At 39.0% G+C, this 15,308-nt stretch overlaps 1 protein-coding gene across 3 annotated transcripts in view; it reads right to left on the bottom strand.

The window, feature by feature from the left end:
* Positions 1 to 15,308, bottom strand: part of TENT2 (terminal nucleotidyltransferase 2) — a 62,082-nt gene that overhangs the window by 32,980 nt on the left and 13,794 nt on the right. For all 3 annotated transcript variants that reach the window (XM_067568510.1, XM_067568512.1, XM_067568511.1), the window contains 4 exons: positions 13,316 to 13,385; positions 9,289 to 9,365; positions 5,436 to 5,564; positions 1,016 to 1,059 (listed from right to left, as the gene is read on the bottom strand). In XM_067568510.1, coding sequence (XP_067424611.1) covers positions 1,016 to 1,059; positions 5,436 to 5,564; positions 9,289 to 9,365; positions 13,316 to 13,385 — 320 coding nt within the window. The remainder of the gene's footprint in view (positions 1 to 1,015; positions 1,060 to 5,435; positions 5,565 to 9,288; positions 9,366 to 13,315; positions 13,386 to 15,308) is intronic.

Genomic DNA, 15,308 nt, shown 5'->3' with positions numbered 1-15,308 from the left:
CGTGTGATGGTAGCAAGCCTGGTTTTCGGAAGGGTTGATTCAGCACAATCAGGACAGCTACCTGTCATTATCAGTAACATAATAAAGCATAAATAGACTAAGAGAAGAGAGAGAGAGAGGAGTTATATGAAATATGAGAGAGAAATGAGGAGCAAGGAATATGAAGATGCAGAGGGAAGAGAAAAGAGATGTTTGGGAGAAATATGAAAAAGGTGATACACAAGAAGAAAACTGAATAAGGAAGGAATAAGGAATGTCTCTGAACAATTCAAATACAAAGTATAGGCACTCAAGAACTTCTTCCTTTTCTTTTCCAATTGATCATTTGTAAAAGGACAGGAAGCATGCAGTTAAAGAGTCACCAATTTAGGCCCTGATTCTAAAAAGGTATCCAACAGCATGGACCCAGTAGTCCCACAGGAAATCAGTTTGACACTGCCTGGGCATACCAGTAAGTGTCCAAACACACAGAAAACACTGGTGGAACTGAAACCAAACTTTATGGGAAGGTCTCTCACAATCATCCATATTAAATATGCAATGTTTGTTCCCTGCTGGTCTAAAAATTTGATCAAATGGAGGATCCAAATGACTCAACAGCCAGGCAGTTGGCTCTCTCCCTGGCCTTTCCTGCTGATGACAAACAACAAGAATGAAAGCTCTGTGGGAAGTTAAGAAATAGCAAGTGGAATGTTACACCAGACTAATATATGCAGCAGATAAATTTTCAGCACAGTACATGGTGAATTTGGTGTGCAGCTCCCATTAACAATACAGCACATTTTCGGAACTTGTGTTGAAAACTGATCTTGTATGTAACTGAAATCATTTATAGTAACAAAGGAATGGTCCGAATCAGCAGATAACCCTCTGAACACAAATGAAACGGCGTTCAGTGTTCCAATGACCACGCCCATAGGCTATTTTTAAATTTTAAACTAATCACATTAATATTGTATATAATCAGTTTTATACACAAAATATGATGTAATAATAATTTATAAGAAACACTTACTGGGTAATTTTTTTGGAGGGATGGAAGGATGGGTTCAGGTAGGGCTATAAAAAAAAAAAGTTTAAAGTTGCTGTGATTCACATAATTCACAGAAAACAATATCATATCAGTTACACCAAAGGTGTGGACTAAAAATCCATGATAGACGCATTTATTCTGAATTTCACTTTCATGTACTTTGTGAAATTAAAAGTTACCTACGTAAATGTTATATAATTATTGTATATCCTACAATATGAAAGTTATTCACTTAAGTGAAGATATTACCAACATATTGCTATTTGTAAAATAAACATATGAAGACTTCTATGTCAGTTGGACACTGCATTTTAAAATTTATGTTAATTCATTATTGTAGGCCAATATTATTTAGACTCCCAAAAGTATAATCACAATTTAACTCAAGTACTTGGATTTACCCTAACATGATGATAACATGGCATGGGATGTCTTCCAGATGCTAGATAAGTACACAGTTCTTTAAATATAAAATCTGTCATGTTAGGTCACCAAAAGTAATTAAAAATAAAAGACATCCCACATATTCAGTATCTATTGCTGACAAAATCCCTTGAAAGATTATGTTCTGTGTTGCTTGTCCCTTTACTACACAGCTAGCAGCATCCCAAAGCCATGTGGACACTGGTGATGTTAGTGCACTAACAAACAAACAGAGATAATTTTAACTTTCATAAAACCCAGAGGTAGCAGTGGGGGGGAGGGAGGGGAGGAGGAGGAGGAGGGACAGACGACAAAACAGACCAAAAATAATGGGGCTAATATTTATCTTCCAGCTCAGATGGTGTTAAACATAAGAGAGGGAAAAAAACAAAAAAGTTGATTTTCCATTTAACATTTGTATCTCACTCAATATTTATTAGCAGCTGCAGATCTGGTAAGTTAGCTCCTTCTTTCACTAAAGCTATAATGTCACTCCATCAGCATGTTTTTAAAACAGCTGGCCTATACCATTCCTTAGACAGAATGATAACTAAAAGCATCTAGAACTCAAAACTGGGTCTTACAGGGGAACATTTGTTCAAATATCCTTTGTTTTTCCAAACTGAGAATTAGACCTTCAGAATTCTCAGCAATAGGACCTTCATATTTACAGAAAGAATACTACAACTAATGGGGTTGCTAAGAATATGATCACAGCTGTTTTAATGCTCAGGTTTTCCTTTGTTTGTGGGCATCTGGGGATATGAAGAACCTATCTTATTTCTATGACATCTTGGAGATTTCCCAATATTCTGTCATATTGACAGGAAAGGAAGCAAAATCTGAGCCTTCTGAGTGCTCAAGGTATTTTCATCTGAGTCTACATCATACATCAAGAGACTAAGGCTATTAAGGGGGAAAATGTTACTGATAAAGTAATCACACTTGCCATTTGAGTTCCTCTTTTCCTACAATACAGTGCAGATGGACCTGTACCTGTAGGAAGGTTAAAGCTCAAAAAATGTGTGTACCTATAAAATAAACTCAAGCCATAGCGCAAAAGATTTCCACAGTAGCACGATGGGCATAGGGTGACCAGATGTCCTGATTTTATAGGGACAGTCTCAATATTCAGGGCTTTGTCTTATATAGGCCTATTACCTCCCACCCCCATTCCGATTTTTCACACTTGCTATCTGGTCACCCTAGGTGGGTAAGGGAGAAGTGAAAAAAGAAACAGAACAGAGGAAAGATAGACTCAACTTCACTGGTAAATGAAACATTTGTTTTTCCTTTCTTCTTCCCCTATACCTCACTAGGATTTTTGTAGGTAAAGTATAAAATTAGAGAAGATAAGCGGTTTCCTTTAGCCTCCTACCAAATGCATGATCAGTGGTTGTGTGCTAGTTAACCTTGCAGAAATAAAACATTAGGAATACAACCAGTGGCAACTGTGCATATATCCAGAGGCACATCCCCCATTAACCTTTTTAGGTTGATCTAACATAGCTAAAAGGCTCCCAAACAATGGTCCGTGGAATTGCTGGTGCTCCTTAGGAGCTGGCTGATCACATGGTGCTGCTTCTCCAACTAATTTTCAACTGCTTAGTAATATTAGGAGACAGCAAATCACACATTAAATTCCTAATAGTTTCCCACAAACAAATACAGTGGTTTTCACAAGGATGTTGTGCAATTATCACCTGCTCACAAGTAGTATTATCACTGCAAAATATATATATACAGAAACTAGGAATTTCATTGTACCCCTCTTCCCTACCATTTGCAGAACGCTTGTCTTCATAGACAGTTAGCTTTTCAGACCAGGGAGTGTGTGTATCTGTGGTTTTGTACAACACCTACTACAAAAAGTTCCCCAATGTGAATCAGGAACTGTGCTACTGTACTACAAATATTCAACAAAAAAAGTGAAGCCCTTGCAATCTATCTTCAAGTGAGGATGCCCACTTGCACTGAAAGTTTACTGCTGATCACATCAAATGGTTTATGAACTTTTGGGCCAAATCAATTTTAAAGACTATTAAATGGTTCTCAGAACTCTTGGAAGATGCTTCTTTTTCCTCTTGCTCACACTTCAGCTTTCTTATTTGGAACCTGATGGCCAGGACTGACAAAGACCTCATTGATTAACTTTCCAATTATGCCTTTTATTAATTGGCTCCTTGAATGACTTACATCCATTTCAGCCAGTTACAAGCAAACAATATAGTCTTTTTTTTTTTAAAGCATGGAAGGAGCAAGAAACTATTCTGGAAACACTCCACCTCCTAGCATATGGTTTCTGAGTCACGAAAAACAGACTTAGCAACATTTTGGTTAGCAACTCTTCTTTCCTTCCATAGACATCTCCCCAAAGGAGCCTACAGGAGACAACCAGACCAAGAATATACTCATTATAAGACAATACAGACTAACTCTTACATTTGGTGTCTAGATACCATAATGACTGTTACATTAGGAATATCTACACAGTCTCAGCAGGATAGAATTGAGAAGTAACCCCAACCTAACTAGTCACAGAATGACATATACCTTTTAATTCCTATGCTTATAGATGTTGCCTTGCTACAATAGTCAGAGCCATCAGCCTGGTTAACTGTATTTTTAGTTATCTTCCAAATTGTTGTAAAAAGCTTGCAAACCTAGCAGAGAAATCATGGTATCACATGATCCTTGAGACATTTTAGCAAGTAGTTAGCTATATATTTTAGGGTGGATATCAGACATCAAGGCCAAGAAAACTATGCCAAAGCAAATAAATAGAGCCATGTCTATCTTCCTACCTGCAGAAAAGGAAAACTAAGCAAAATGAAAGGCAGCAAACTGATAAAAGGAAAGCTTAAACATACACACAGAATTTGCACGTAGAATTCAGTGCAGCAAGGTATCTGTGGCCAAGAGCTTGGTAGAATTAGAAAAAGGATTGGTATTTATATAGATAACAAGAACACAGAGTTACAATAGAAAAGATTAATTGGAAGGAATACAAACCTTCATGCTTCGAGGAATAAATCAGCCTCTAAGTGTCAGGGGCTACAAAGAAACTTCCTCTGTAGGCAAGTTACTTCATAATTGTACACCTCTTGCGCCATCCTCTAAAACATCTGCTACTGACCACAGTTGGGGCACAGGACACTGAACTAGCTGGACCACTGATTTGATAGAGTATCTATTTCTATGTTCCTAAGCAGGCAGGACAATTTATGATACGATGTAGAGGAATTTTTCTAACGTAACAGAGCAATTCAAGAGTACACGGGAGGAGAGGGGGGAACATGGGCATGCAGTTCCATCTTATGTTTACAGAAGCAGTCTCTGGGCTGCACCATTCCCCTGAATTTGCAACAAGGAGCTTCAACTCAGCAGCCCTGGGACTTACCAAATACAGACACAAATTCAATATTACAATACATAAACTACAAAAAAGATGAGACTGTGGACATTTAGGGACCCCAGCAGCTTATGATCACTGGACATACCAGTCACTTAATGAAAAGTCAGTAGCAAGGAAGCTCTCATGAACTTAAGCTCTGTTTGCAGGAATTCATTGTGTCCCAGTTGTTCAGGTCCTGGGAAATCAGAACACAGAGGAGGCCACCCAACAGCACACAGGTCCCCCTTGGGATACCTTGAAGAAATTTCCTGAACACTAAAATAAACTGAAAGCGGAGCAGTTAACCAAAGTCTACCTCTTGTAAAGTGAAAATATTAAATTGGGCTTGAGTTTATTTTGTAGCAATACAAGGTCCTCTAAGCACATTTTTACTGAAAATTAGTCTGCCTCCAGAGAACAGGTCCATCCTCACCACATAGGAGGAAACACTAAAGAAAAAGAACCTTTTTCACTTTATCCTCAGCCACGTCTATCATGTTACTTAAGATCTTAATATTAAAAAAAGGAAAACTAGGAAAATACAACTTTAAAAGTGACAATTCTAAAAGCTGAAAAAATACTTACTTTGTAAATAGTGTAAAACCATCAACACAAGACTATAGCTGCTTAAAGTACCACGACTGGCATCATTTATGTCACGAAAACTTGCCCACTTCTTAACCACCAATACTAATGGACGAACTCGATTCTCAACTGTAAGTAAAATAAATATTTATCAAAAACAAGCATTAAGTAAATCTTTAACTGTAATTGTCAATGCTAAAGTTTTTACATTCCCTCCAGGTTAACATGACATTACCTACTATATTCTGCCCTCCCCTTTTACTGCTTATTACAGAATTTCATTAGTTACCCAGCACCACTGTCATCTTACCAGAACAGGAAACTGTATTCATGCTTACTTGAAAATTTCCTTTCTTTGAGCAATAAGACCCACAGATCCATTACAATGGATATTTCAGCCTGGTTGCAGCTTGGGAACAGAACTGGACCCACCAGCCACAGAGTATGACCACTGTGTCAAAGTATATTTAACACAATCTGTAATTTAGGAAAGCAGACCTGAATTATCCTAGCTGTGGAAATTATCTCAATTGGATCACTGAAGCATGCCTGTGTTTGAGATCAGAATTCCCAATAGGATCCAGTAAGACTTGGATTTTCCTGCGACACCACTTGTTTTCCTTATGACAAACTTCACATTCCGTTAACATTCTTCTAAGATGAGACTTTATACCTGATAGTATTCTCCTCAGCATAGGCCTATGATTGACTTCACTGGCATCATGTATCTGTTTGAATCAAGGACATAATAGGAACTGTATCACCCTCTGTGTTTGCTTTGTACAGAAACCCTTTCAGAAGAATTGGCCAGGAAGAGATAAATGAATTTCCTTCCCTAAAGCCAAGTATTATTTCCACAATGATACTGGAAAGAGACCCTGGGAACACATGTAAGTTTAAACAGTAATGACTGAAGATGGGAAAAGAAATAGACTGCCCTCCATATGCAAACATAAAAATTGCTAGAGGATAGTAAAATGGGAATGGTTTGAAGACAAACTTCTACTAGAAATTTAGTTAGATGTTTCAGATAGGGCTCTGCTCTCCTTGTCCCAGATTCTGAGGCTAGAAATAGGATGGGAAGTGCATTGCAACACTGCAGTCTGAATTAGATGATGATTTTGTTCATGTTGTGGCTTTTGCATGAGTTGCTGGGACTGGGAATAGGACAAAGCTGTTCTTGAAATTCTCACACAGCTACATAGGCTTCCCCCTCTGGACAATGTCCAGTCACCTCATTTGATCAAAACTATGAGTAGCCTTTTTTGCCCCCTAATTGGAAGAGCCTGGCACCAATTGGTGGCCTAAGTCCAGACAGGACTAACTGGCAGGAACTTAGGCAATACGTGACAGCTACTGAACCTGAACTTTTTCTAGATACCATTTGCAAAGAGGTAGCTTCTCCTGTTGTATTTCACAGACTGTTCCAACTTGCCAAATAATCTGCATGCCTTTTTTTTTAGCGCCTGGCAGGAGGTAGCATGTAAGTCAATTCTTCTAATGACTGAATAGCCTTGGTTTTCCATAATTTTTTTCCATTACATCATTAAAATAGCTAGGAACGGATTTGTCTGAGCGTCTGATCCCAAGAAGCAAAGCACCATGTATCTGCATCAAACAGATTTGATTCCCACTCCTCCCTCTCCCGAGAAGCCTTTAGGCCACATAATTTTTAGGTTGAGAAGGACCATACTTGTAAGACTGTCCACTCACGTTAGCGCTGCTTGTGAAAGTATGCAGCGGCACTTAGGGTGTCAGATGACAGTTCATATTTACTAGGATTTTTTTTGCTTGATGCCATCTAAGAGTTTTCATGCCCAAAGGAGGGGGCTGAGATGATACTTGTGAAAGGCCTGTATAATGAGGAGGTCACTCAGGTAAAAATCTCCACCAGTTATAAACGCAAGAATCACTGGCCACCAAATAACCACATTTATCTTTGGTAGTGAAAGCAGATTAAATTACGTCTGGTGCACACTGAGGAGGCCTTCTAACCTTATTAAATTTAGGTCAAGGTAGGAAAAAAATAAGTGGTGGACCAAGAGGCTCCTTACTGCCTGACTGTTCTTCCATATCTGGGCTGCTGTCTTTCTCATTAGTCCATAGCCACCTGCTGGGGGAAGAGGAGGCGACAGCGGTGAGACATGGCAATCTACAACAGAAGCTAGAAACAATAATCTGGACGATAACCCACAGCAGCATGATACTTTTAATATATTCTACAGTTTGTGTCTCACTCTGATTTGAACTGCTGGTCTTCCTCCGCTAAGGAGGAAGGAATGCCCTTTGCAGGGAAGTGAAAGCATGCCTAGACAAATCAGTCTGTCTATGCTCTGATCTTTCTGCTTTCTTCTGTTTATCTGCTCTGCAAGGGTGAACAGAGGATCTGGGTGTGGAGGATTAGCTGATATGCTGCACTCTGTGAAGGTGAGCAGGAGAAACAAGCACTGATTTTATTATTCATTTATTTCTCCTTTGGGAGTCTGCCCCCATAACCCTACTTCAGAGGGGGGTGTGAAATTGGGCTCACAGAGTGCACCAAGAATATTTCAAGGAGCTAGAAATTTCCCTGACCTCAGAGATGCTAAGGTTATTTGTCTCTCCTCCCCAACACTGGCTCCTCTGGGTCTCTCAAGGAAGGAACTGGCCTTGGGCTCAAGAAAAGGCTCCCCAGCAGCTCTATCCCTCTCTTTTGCATGGCAGCCACAAGAATGAGATAAGTCTGTGTTTTCCTGAGGGCAAAGGGGGAGAGGGGGGAAGAGTCTCATCCTGGGATGTCAGCAGGGATCCCCTTGGAATGGCAGCTGTTATAGAAGTGGCAGCAAAGGGAGGGAGCTGGGCCCCAAAGGCTCTTTACTGCACCCTCTGACGACTGTGCTGTATCTGGTGCCCCCCACATCCACGACCTGCAGAGAAGCAGAGGCAGCTGAGCTCTGCAGTCAGAGGTGTGGCTGCTAGTGTGGGCTGAAGCGACATCAGCACAGTCTTCCATCTGGCATGCTGCTCTTCTGGCTTCAGTCTCTTCATGGAGGTGGAGGGGGCTGCTTCCCCCAGAGCCAGTTCTTTCCCAATCCCGCCTGTCCCTTTTCCTGCTTGGGCTGCATCTTGCCCAGCACTGCCAGCCTCTCCAATCCTGCATGGCTCCTGCCCTGTCTGGGGGCAGGGGCTCAGGCAATCCCATCCAGACTGGATTATGATGGAAATTGCACACTGTCTGCAGAGCTGGCCAAGCTCCCCAACAAGATGAAAACCCTTCCATTTACTGCTGGCTTTTCTCAGGCTAGCTCTTTCTGCAAGAGTGCCAGTTGCTCCAAACGCATCAGAAGAAGAAGCAGAGCTGAGGGGACAATCTCCCCCAAAATCAAAGGCAGCTATGGAACTCTGCGGGGAATCAGCCAAACTAATTATTGAACTGAATTTTCAGTCTAAATTTGAAATACTGTTTGGAATTCCCTTCAAAGAAGCTCTGCAGCAGGGAGGCTGACAGCCACCTGCCTCTATGGAGGCAGAAAAAAACTGGGGAACCTGTAGGGAGCAGTGACTGATGGGGCTGGTTCTGCCCCCAAGCTGCAAGCAGGCTGATGTACCCTCTGTAATAGATCTGAAAGTTAAAAAGATTAACTAGTCATGTTAAACTACACTAGTTTTATTCATACAACTGATCTTTTAAGAATTGTGGGTAACAAGAACTATTGTTACCTGTTTTAGTTACTTCATAAAATAGATAACATCCCAATATGATTAGATGCTAGTGCATTTGTTATAGAAGTTCTTATCAAGAGGGTTTAACTGAAGTGCTAGTTCAAAGTAGGAGAAAGATCTCTGGAAATAAGAAATTATAAAAACAACTTACTGTATGCATAGGTTCTGAGAAGGAATGTATTTCTTATTCCTACAACATTGTTTACATTCAAGTCAAACTCCACACAGCTATAGGGGGGGAAAAAGTCAAATTGCATCACACACATTTTTTAGTATAAAGCATAACTACAATATATTTATTACTATTCTGTCATTGACTGCAATAACCACCACTATGAGTTTGTTTACAAGGAAACTTGAGCTTAAGATAAGCCTCTAGACTTTTGCTTCTTGGGGTCAATAAAAGCCATGAGTATGTCAAATATGCTATTTGTTTCATTATTGCTCATGCCTCAGTTGTGGACATGAATTCAGTTGTGTCTGATACAACTAAATAATGCTGAAATTGGATAGGATATGCAAATAGATCATAGTCCAAACCAACAGGATGGCTTAAAACCCTACAAGTTTTGGTATTAGCCTACACATCTACACTGACAATATTTAATATATATTTCTTTGCTAAACACACACTTGGGTTTGATGAAGCATCTTTTGAAGTCTACTGGGATTCTGTGATGTTTTAGTTTTGAACAAGTCACTGAGAAAGGGAGAAGAAAAATACAAGCAGCAGTGTTTAGAAATACAAGGATCTCCCTATACAATATATACTCAGATTTAACTGATCTGGCTCTTGGGACGCACCAATGTAGCTACACACATTTCAGTATTCTTGTTGTTCCTTAACTCTGCAATGGTGTTTGGATATCAAAGCAACAAGCACGTTAGAATGAGATTTGTTTTGTAAAAATACACAAGATTTGCTACCAACTCAGTTTCTCCATTGTTAGTCTGACATCAGTGTGTGTGATTTTTATAAATTTCACATTACTAGCAGCAAACAAGTGCAGCAAGAAAAGCATAATATGCCTATTACCAACTGACAAATTTTAACTGTAGTGACTGTATGAGATTCAAAAACTCTAGATTAGTGACATCATCTGAATTTACAGGCAATAAAGAACAGCACTGATTTTGTCTATACAGGAAGGGCACACTGTATATGGCCACTAAGGGAACTCAAATCAGTAGTACATTAGAGATTCAGGACTGACTCAGTCACATTTCCTCAAAAAGTGTCAAACATTCCTTATTTTGCTTTAATTTTAATATCCATCCCTCTTTAAAAAATTTTAAATCTATTTATGAAGTTTTAGCAGGTTAACAAATCATTGCCAAATAGATATCAAAAATAAAACAATCATTACAGCAGTGATTTTTTGTTTAGAGAAACATTATACAGTACTATAATAATCAGATCTCTATTTAATAGTCTCTATTTGGGAGAAAGTGCCCTTGGCATATTACTTACATTTCCTTTAGAATAAATAATCCTATAAACTGTAATATTGGTGGAAAAAGAAGAATGCCACTTACGCTATCTATTCTGAATATCTGCAGAACACATTATACTGGAAAAAGACTTTTTATTCTGTTAATTGCTTTAAGACAACCCATTGTACCAGACATTCTATTATTTGAAAACCTGTATCAGAATTAAATTTTACTCTTTCAGAAGTCATAAGAGAGCAATAAGTCCCACAAAGTAAACAGAAAGCCAGCACAGTAGGAAGTTTACAAGTTTGAGTTAGTATTTGGTAGATATTGTAAATAATGTGCAAACTTCACAGGGAATATTAGTGGTACATACAGCTGTGAAGAGTAATTGAACTGCACTGCACTAAATATGCTTCCTGGGAGCAGCTGGGAAAGAGAAAAGGTTGCCTGGACAGTGAATCCCTCTATATTTAGTTTGGCTAATCCAGATTTAGTCCTCTAGGTATTAATTGCCTGGTTCATTTTTTGATCCGTGTTTGGGTAAGTGCATGGGTACACCCATGTGTGAGTTGATGAAGAGTGTGGGAGAGAAAAAGGCTGATGGGATAAGCTGGAAAAATAATATGGCACTTGTAGATTTTAGGAGGAGAGAGAGACAGTAACTTACATAATTAAGGAAAGACTTAGGTGGAAGGAGAGAAAGGGAAATGAGGAAAGAAGAAACTGAAAACTATGCAGGAAAGATGTATGATCTTTACGGCAGATCGGAAATTTTCTGATGAAACTTAGTTTTGTCAAAAAAAAAAAAAAACCTATTCAGTACAGCAAAATGTTCTGTCGAATCTGTACTAGATCTGGAAAAAAAAATTATCGAAACACAGCAAAGCACAGGACACTCTGCCTCCTCTACCTCCCCTCAAGCTCAGGAGAACAGGCAGTATCTCTCTGGCTCCCAGAGCTGGGAGGTTGGAAGGGAGGCATAACATCTCAGCTCTCTACCTTTCTGGCAGCTACCCTCAAGGAAGGCTCTTGTTGATTTCAGAAGAGAAGCTGACATGAGCCTTCCTTCAAGGCAGCCAGGAAGCAGGAAAAATTTAGTTTTCATTCTTTTGAAACAGGATTTTTTGCAAAATCCCTTCCTGTGAAAAGTTTTCACATTTTTCATCCCACTTCAGGGACAAACTTTCTCTCAAAAACGTGAATACTTTTGTAGAAAGGGAGGCCAGCTCCAATCATGATCACTATTTCTTATTTTTCCTGTCATCAGATTGAATCCAAAAAAAGAGAGGTCTAACTAAAGCAATAAAACATAGTAAGTATTGCTGATGTTACAACTAAAAATCCACCAATAGTACAACAACTATTTAATTCCTATAAGCCACAGGTGTTGGCAGTACAGTCTTCTTGGCTGATAAGCTTACCCCCCCTGCACTAGTAGATGAGAAGTAAATTTTTCAAGCTCTGATTGCAAAGAGTTTCCACTTTGCCATAACCTTAACACTGACACACAATGTATTAGGTGAAACTTTCACTTGCCAGTAATAGTGCTATGTAATGTATGAACAATAAGGTTATCAGAATATTTATGAAAACTACCTAATATTGTTTCATATTTATTCTTAGGGATTTTTTTTTTAAATTTGCTGTTACATAAAGATGAAATTTATTTCACTAAAGCAACGTCAACATCTAATCACTTAAGTTTCTCACCAGAAGTTACTACTAAATGCACACAGCTGGCCACTGGTATCCAGGCAAACTTTTTACATGATCCTGGCTTTTACTTCACTATTTGGATTACTTAACCAATGTTTACCTATGACTGATCAGTTTATCCAACTATTTTTCAAATAATATTTTGCATATTTTGATCTTGTGACCCACAGTCCTATGCCCTATCCAATTGACCATCTTTTTTTTTTTCCTATTCTGTTCTGGGTTTGCAGGAAAGAGTGTATTTACATTAGTTAAGTCAATAAACTGTGATGTGCTTGTGTCTCTTCAAAGGAACAATCGAATCTTATTATTCCTCTTAAGTATCTAGGCGAGGGCTGGACATACAGTCCAAGGTTTGTGGAAATTTGGGACTGGGAGCATGCTGAGGTCACTTTGCTGCTTGTAACCAAGGCCGGTGGAAGCCAAAGTGAGGCTGCAGACAGGCTTCTGGGGTCAGAATTTGCTGAACCAGGGCTGGCTGCAAAGCACACAGACACTCAGGGTACGATCTGCATACTTGTTGCTGACTCAGTGCCCCAGGCAGCGAGTTACAGTAGCAAAGCATTGTGAGGCACTAAGTGCTAGAGGGTAAGTGACAACCCCCACACTGGTCTGAATTGCACAAAAGGTCTCCGATATGTCCCAATGGGGAACAGGAAATTTTTCAAAATCTCACAAAATTTTTGCAGGATCAGAAAAGGTTCTCACCCAGCTCTACTATTAACTAAAGTCTTTAAGAGACAAACGCTCATGGAAATACTGAGTACATGATAATATGTGATGTGGTGGTGTTACTTATTCATATAATAAAAACCCAATAGTTTTCCAGTTGTGAGAGTTGCTTAAGGCCAGAAAAGAGATAAGCTGATATTACCACTGTGCTAGCTGACAAGATTTATGATCTGACTACAGTACATGTCACAAATAAGAAGCATGACTTTGATGGGACTACTCAAGTGCAAAGTACATTGTTAAGAACTTTACTGTATCAGGCCTAAGAAAGGATGTTAATTTAAAGTACTTGCCTGACTTTATCCCTGAACTTCACTATTGGCACTTTTGCGCGAATCAGCTGAGGTCTCTCAATGTAGTTTGCTGAAAAGGAGGACAATATATGCAGTGAAGTTTCATGCAAAATACTGACCTTAGGAAAACTGGATCCTAAAGTGGCAGTCAAATTATTCACATTACGCAAATAGGAGCTGACTAGTGAACTTAACTAAAGTGATTTAATGAAGTTAACATGAACTTTTGCAGTAACCCTGGACCAACTACTAGCTAAAATACAATCTAGGCAATAAGAAACAATTAAAATTCAGAGACCAATTCTTCAATGGCTACACAGAATAGTTCTTGCTCACATGAAAAGGACCATTGAAGTCAACGAAATCACTTAGATAAGTGTTACTTACTTTGTAAGAGGTGCAAAATCAGACCTAAAACTTGGAAGCCAGTCCCACAGCCTGCTGAGATACAGCAAAACAGACTAGCACTGAGCTGTGGGTGTGAGATGTAACCAGCCTAATTTTTAATCATTTCACTTAGTGTTTATGATTTTTTAATTCTATAATCCAAGAATTGTATCTTCATTATACATGCAGACTATGCGTAAAACTCCCTGCAGGAACTCTTAATTTGGTTAATTGACTCTGATCTAAGAAAAATATTTCCTAGTGTTCTATCAACACAGAAGACAAGTTATTGTTATTTCTGTAATTAGGACAACTCCTTCCATCAAAGATGGGATGGACTACACCTGCACTTTGATTTCAGGGAGCCAGGACATATCTTCCCAGAGGCATCTCTCACTCAGCAGTAATCAGGAAAGACAGAGAGAGAAAAGCTGAGTCCAAAGAAGCTTAACCATTATGGGAAACCATCAAGGAACAGAGCTTTTAATAACCTTTACTATGTTAGCAAAATTTGGGACCACTTGAAGGACTTTGCATGCTTTCCATATCAGACGTTTAACATTTTATTTTCCCTTTTCACTATGGTAAATTAAGCCAGAAGTAATATGTATGGGGCAAATAAACTTAAGAACATTTTGCTCTTACCTTTAAGACCACCGTAAATTAATTTACCCTTCACTATAATACTATTTTGTATTTTTCTCAGGATTGTGAATCTAGATTAAGCAGTTTCCCATCATGTTTACAATCAGGTTCTAACTAACCTAAAGATGTAAGGCTTAGGCTGCAAACACTATAGGGGAATGTTAGTTTATTAAAAAATAATCTTCCTAGTGAAATTTTAAAAGTCATGTGTCTCTGATTTTAGAAGTTGCAAAGGCCTTTTTGCACAAAGCTTGAATTTTTGGCCATATTTGTCTGGACAGTATCCCTTTCAAAATTTAGTTTTGACTCTAAAATCTTGGGCAACATACAGGCTGGCACTCTCAAAAAGGATCACATTATTACATTCATTTTGAAGGAGACCACCACTAGTGTCATTTCTGAGCAATCTTACATAATGTAACTATTAGAAGGATTTCTCCCTTTCTAGAACACTGCTTTTCATACCTTGTTATTCTTTTACAAAACCTTTCAATCCAAGATTCCAGCTCTAAGTGGGATGAAAGGACCCTCCTCCTCTCCCCTCCCACCCCCAACTTCACCTGTTTGGAGGCAAATGCCTATGCAGAGAGAAGAATCTTGCACCATGCTCTGCAAGTGGCACAGCCCCAGTGTACTGGCTAAACACAGATGCAATTCCAGGATATAAAAAAGGAGGCAGTTGCTGAGAAAGGGTAGTCCAAATCCATATAAATCTTTGTAAATAAGGGCTAGGACCTAGAATTGGATTATGGACAGGATAGGCAACCAAACATTGAGAGCATGAAGTGCTAGTGTGGTGTTGACTGGCCATTGTATACTGTACCAATTTTAGCTTCTAATCAGCCTTCATTGTCAGTGCAGAGTATATTTATTTCTGTTCTCTTAAGTTAGGTAAAGAAAGTATTAACAACATCTGGTGTCCTGGCCACTGACATGGACACATCTGTGCTCTTTCCTCCAA

Source organism: Emydura macquarii, unplaced genomic scaffold, assembly GCF_026122565.2.
Source record: "Emydura macquarii macquarii isolate MOO-44397 ecotype Brisbane River unplaced genomic scaffold, CSIRO-AGI_Emac_v2 contig_2897, whole genome shotgun sequence".
Lineage (NCBI taxonomy): Eukaryota > Metazoa > Chordata > Testudines > Chelidae > Emydura > Emydura macquarii.
The sequence above is the reverse complement of the archived record's forward strand: the minus strand, read 5'-3'. Positions and strand labels throughout refer to the sequence as shown.